Genomic DNA, 6092 nt, shown 5'->3' with positions numbered 1-6092 from the left:
AATAGACAGAGGAAGCCATGGACCGAGACGCCAAATAATCGAGAGAGCGTTGAGGAAGCCAAAGCTCAAGCCAAAGGTCAGCATATCAGGCTTATATAACGGAGAAAAAAGGTGGTTAAAGTTGGTGAACTGGAAGAAAGAAAGAAGCAATAGGTACAACAAGATAAGAGGAAGCCGAAGATCCAATAGGACAGGAGGAAGCTGAAGGTCCAGCAGGACAGGAGGAAGCCAAAGGACGAGCAACTCTGTTAATTAGATTCACCTTTGAAAAGCTCAAACTAGTGTAGGGTTAATCAGTAACCAGCACCAGTATTGAAGCATATGTGAATGTATTTATGGGAAGTAAGAGATTGCAATAGCAAGAACAGTGCCTAATAGTCACGCTGGAAGCATTCACCATGACAGTGAGAATAAGGCTTGAAACAGAGAGTTGGTTCTTGTGTAGAGCTTGGTGTAGCTAACAATAGACTCACTAAAGTTGTGTGGAGACATTATCAGAGATCATGATGGCTATTTGATATCATCACGAGATAACTTTTTCAGACTCTGTGTGGACAGTATGAAGAGTTGTAAAGACTTCTTCATATGAAGACTGGTTGCCATTGATGTTGTAGCATGGAGACTATAGTGAAGCTGTAAATAGACAGAATTCAGTAAATAAGAGTTTTGGGAGCCGAACATTACTATCAAACATGCCTTGACAGTAGAGGGTTGGAGCCCTTGGGTTTGGTGCCTCAGAAGTTAGAAGGATTGGTGTCCTTGGAGTTGGTGCTCCTATATCCAAGGTTGGTGCCTTAATAGCAAAGGGTTGGAGCCCTTGATGTTGGTGCTTCAAAACTGGAAGGATTGGTGTCCTAGGAGTTGGTGCTCCTAAGTCCAAGGTTGGTGCCTTGACAAAATAGAGTTGGTGCTCTAGAGATTGGAGCCTCACAAAAGTCCAAGTTGGTGCTTGGCAACAAATTGGAACCACATATACATTGTATCTATTTTATTGCAAAGATTATATTAATAAGAGCATTTATTCTTGTTGTTAATCTTGTGTTCTGAATATAAATGTTTTAACTGCTAAAATAACAATTGAAAAGAAATACTGATTCACCCCCCCCCCCCCCCCCCCCCCCCCTTACTATTTCCAACATATAATATATATTTATGTCGTAAGGCATTTCTCTCTTAAATGAACTCCCTTATGTGCCACGGTTTACTGTCTTGCACTGTTGATTTGATGTTTTAGATGATTAAAAATATTCCCACCGACGGATCATCATAGGCTATTATAGTAAGTTTGTTACCATAGCGTCTGTCTACAACAACTCAAGGCACCAAGCGCAACAAAAGCTTCGAATGTGACAAGATTTCTCAGGATTACCTCTATGTTACTGTCTAACTTTACTCTAGGGAGGTAAAGAGTGGTCGTTTTCTCGTCAAATTGTATTGTGCTAAGATCACCATCAGTAAGAGAGAATTTCACTCCCATGAAATGTAAATCAACCATGGAAGGAATATTCAGTTTGTGTGGAGAGGGTTGTATGATCTTAACATGAAATTCTTCCCCGGTTCTGACTGCATCTTTTTCTTTTTCAAGAAGAAAGGGCAACTTCATCACAAATTGCGAAGGCTTCGAGTTCAGCGCTCGCCGAAGTAACATCGTGAGAAATCGAGCGACGCCAACGTTCATAGAAGAGAGAGTTTGCCAGAGCATACTGAAGACTTTTTTAACAGTTGAACTGTCAGCTAGATCAGGCGAATCATCTTTTTCCTCAATTAGAGTTGGAGTAATGACTGACATGTCTTCTAGATAAGGAGCATCCTTTCCTTCATCAAATCGAATTGGAATTTGATTGTCGGAACAAGGCACAATACAGTAGTACAACACCTCCAACATGTGCCGCCTTTCGTTGATACGGAGATTTCCACTCTCTGGCAACTTGAAACTGAAAGGCGATAGTTCTTGGACCATTAGACACAACAAGTTGGAGAACCTCTCTTTTGCTTTGGCTTGGGAACCCAACTCCAACTCCAAAATCTTTTTCATTAGGAAAAGTGATATCTGATTTTCAAGCATCATCAAATCTCTAAGAACAAATTTGTAGAAGGCAATGGTGCCAATCAGATCTATGACACGTCCCAACAATTTGAAATTAGAGTGGAAGCTTTGGTTGACATTTCTAACATAAAACTGCAAATACTCAAGAAGGAAAACGACATCGAGAGCCATGATCCATGCCAAGGTCTCTTCCTTATAGTCGATGAACTTGTGGTAGCAGCTCCGGACATGCCAATCATATTTTTTAAATTCCTCCACAATGACCGACTGAAACTTTGCTAGACCCTTCATTTTTTTCTGAAATCTGCAAGCAGTTGCCAATTTGTAGTGGTCCATATCATGGAGCTCAGATCTCCAGTGGTGAGAGGGACCGATGGAAACCATTTGAGGAATGTAGGCTTCTGGCTTGTCTGCCAATAACTCTTTTGGCACATTAAACACCGAGACACAGAACCCCTTCACATTCTCCTCCTCTTCTTCTTGTAGAGCGTCGAGAGATTCCTTAATTTGAATAACCCAACTATCCTCATCGATCTTCATTTGAGCAGCATCAGTGTTGGATTCCATTTTTTCGGGTCGGAGAAAAGGAGCCACAGACAAAATAGTGGAGCAAAATTTCGAAATGTATCTGCCAGAGTTGAGAGACTTTGCAGCCTTATATCGAATTCAGTGGGCTGAGGTCGTGGGTCCTAAGCCATTCCTATCCACAGGTTTTTGAATTTCGTACATTGCAATCCGTTGTTTCATTCAAACAAATAAACGCCAGCGTTGTGTTATTTCACATTTGTTTCTCCCGCTTACCATTCTGGTAAAGAATTCACTTAAAACAAATAAAATCAATAGTAAAATTGGAGTTATATATATATAGCCCCAAGGGTTAGCTCAACTGGTCGAGTGTGATGCAGGAAAGTGTTCCCTCTACGGACAGAGGCAACCCCTCTAGCCCTAGAGTGGGTCTAGTCATAGCAAAGACAGATCAACAATTGATTTCCTTCAACAGTCATCGTTGGAGGCCTACCTCAAACCAGTGGTCGATGAAGTTCCATTGCATTGCTCCAGCTTTCGCTTCCTTCTCCTTAATGAGTGATTAACCTGAAACAATACAAAGGAAAAGCAACAAAGCACGTAACCGAGAAACAACAATGATCTATTTACTCATAAAGTCAAGAAGTCATGAGCTATCAAGTAAATTACATGCAAGACATAGGAAAACATCATTGATTGTATTAATAATGAATTGAGAGCAAGCTTACAACCAAGTCTTGATGTCACAAGCCTTCTTAGAGGGTCCAGCCAACATGTTTCTCAAGCATTCACTCTTCAAGGATGAATCTCCCAACATACAATGTCTCTCTCTCTCACTCATAAGCTTTAACACAAAGTTAAGGGCACTCCACAACCTTCCACAAGCTATCAACAATCCCACACTTGTCACACCCACACCAGCTACCTATCAAACTCAAAAGCACTAGCAGCACTACCCAACCAAAGGAACTAGCAGATCATAGCAAACGTGAGTGCTTTAATAGGAGAAGGAGTCTCCATGTAATGTGGAAGGAGGAGCTCATCCTCAAGGAAGTTAGCACAAATGACGGAACTACCATACCAGAAGGGGAAGGGCGACCCAAACTATGCCAACAACCAGGTTCGAAGACATCCAGAAGGCCGACTGTTGAAACGAATTCGCCTAATCTGGATCGTCGCAGGTCGTAAAATAATTCTTCGCAACAATATCGTGAAGAGACGATGCACGCAAACTCATCGTCGCAAGACACAACTCATAACCTCGCGCCGGGTCTAGAAATCCGACCGTTGTGGGAAATAGATGTACACTTGTGACAGAGTCGCAATGAGACCGTTATGGACATGGGAACGTCGCGTATATTAAGGTTTTACTTGTGACGAGGCAGAAACTTAGGGAATGAGGGTCAATTTGCAGCAGCAGAGAGAATTTGCTTAATCTTCTTACATCAGTGGGAAGATATGAACATGTTTATTTGACACATGACACAACAGAAGGACTGAGATGAGGACAGTGACAAATTACTGTGTAACATCGAGTCCCCATTGTTAAGTGCCTTGCCAATCGGGAGGTCATAGTGTCAATTCTCCTCGATGCCCTTGAGGTTAGGCTCTGCTAGTCTCATCGACGAGCTTTAAAAGATTCCCCTCGGGGTTGATCTGTCCAGATTTTCCCATGGATGTAACGGCCACCCAGTGTCCGTGAACCACATCATAATATATATATATATATATATATATATATATATATATATATATATATATATATTAATTTGGAATCTATGAAAGTTTTATTAGAATTTTTCAGAATGTTGGATTCACATACTATAAAAATAACTTATTTTAAATAAATGTCTACAACAACTCAAGGCTAGATATTATCTCTTCAAGAATAAGCTGCAGAATTTATTTCATGTACCCAACCAATCATGACTAAATGAGTTCATGTTTTGTGTATAGAGATGAATAATATAAGTTAGTTGAAATTAGCTGCTAATTACTCTCAAAAGTAGCACAATCTCAAAATTGTCTTTTTGTCGACATATCGTGAGAAAATTCAGGATATTATAATTTAAAGGTGCAAGGATGAGCATGGTATGATGCAACTAGTGAGCAAACCATTAAATAAGTAAAGGCGTTCAACCTGGATAAATTAAAAATTCGTTTTTTATACCTTCCAATAATTTATGTGAAATATAGTTTTTAACGGAGTCCATGGTTTGGTTACGTCTGGAAGCAAAACCCTTGTTATGTCTTTAAGATAAGATCCTAGGAATGAAACCTAAGTGTATATGTGTCTATTGGTTGAATCGCTAGCCTGGTCCAGGTCGGTATATGTCTATTATATTAATATTGCCTAAGATATGATGTGCCTATGCATGATGATGAATTCCTAGATATGTGTGATGACCTAATTATTGTTGGTCATAAGTCTTAGGGTTTAATATAAACCCTTGTTTGAGTTTGATCTTATAGGATGACATATTTTGGGAAATCTAGAGTTTTGCAACTAAACCATACTAGTAGTTAAATTATCTAGTATGTGTGATATGACAATCTGGAATCTATGAATCTATATAGTTTGTTGAGATTGTGTAAATGAGAAATCTAAGGTGTAAATCAAACCCTAGTAGAAGTTATTTATGTTGTTGATTAAGTTGTGATCGGTTTTGATTGTTGAAGCTCTTGTATGAAATCCTAGTGAGGAGTCTAACATATGAATTCTGATAGTTGTTAGACACATTACTTGTTTGAATTGTTTCTAGGGTTTGCTATATGAAAAAAAACTGAATATTGAAACCCTATATGAGTTTAATATTTAGAGTCGTTGATGTGATTTAGGGAAAGAAGTTGAAATATAGTCTCTTGTTCATTATATTTGTAAAGTCTAATACTCATGTTATTATAAAATTTTGATATGGATAACTTCATGCTTCTATAGTTTTGGTTGTACTTGCTATCTAAGTTGTGAAGGTACATCATCTTCAAGATGATGAAGATGATCGTAAGTAAAGTTGATGTGATAAGAATGATATATGAATGACTTTGATAAGAAGGATGGAAGCCATGAATTATTCTCCAATAAGAAGAAGTTGATCTCTTGTGTTGCCTTCAAATTCTTCTTTATTACCTTCATTTCCTATTTCATCTCTGCCAACATGTCTGGTCCTATCAACACCTTGTTAACTGGATCACTCCAACTAATGGGAGTATTACAACTCTACCCAAAGTGTTTCAAATGGACTCATCCTCAATGAATTCTTATATCCATTATTGTAAGCAAACTCAACCTGTGGAATATACTCTTCCCACTTTCATTGTTGATGCATAACATACATCATCAACATGTCCTCCAAAATCATGTTGAACCTCTCTGTATGTCCATCTGTCTATGGATGACAAGTTGTATTGAAGGCCAACTTTGTGCCCAAACTTGCAAAAAACTCTTTCAATAACCTATAAGTGAACTTAACATCCTTGTTTGACACAATATTCCTTGGAACACCATGCAACCTCACTAAAT

At 38.8% G+C, this 6092-nt stretch overlaps 1 protein-coding gene across 1 annotated transcript; it reads right to left on the bottom strand.

The window, feature by feature from the left end:
* Positions 1–1288: 1288 nt before the first annotated feature.
* Positions 1289–2614, bottom strand: LOC149236612 (putative UPF0481 protein At3g02645). Its single transcript, XM_089368974.1, has one exon. It carries the CDS (start codon positions 2612–2614, stop codon positions 1289–1291), a length of 1326 nt encoding a protein of 441 aa, XP_089225100.1.
* Positions 2615–6092: the final 3478 nt, after the last annotated feature.

Source organism: Pinus tabuliformis, chromosome 8, assembly GCF_031772625.1.
Source record: "Pinus tabuliformis cultivar Carrire ecotype Pingquan chromosome 8, CPIR1, whole genome shotgun sequence".
Taxonomy (NCBI): domain Eukaryota; kingdom Viridiplantae; phylum Streptophyta; class Pinopsida; order Pinales; family Pinaceae; genus Pinus; species Pinus tabuliformis.
Note: the sequence above shows the minus strand (reverse complement) of the source record. Positions and strands in the feature narration are given on the sequence as shown.

Bases quoted from the DNA above. Each gene is read 5' to 3' on its own strand.
- LOC149236612 (XM_089368974.1), bottom strand. From the start codon at position 2,614: ATGGAATCCAACACTGATGCTGCTCAAATGAAGATCGATGAGGATAGT.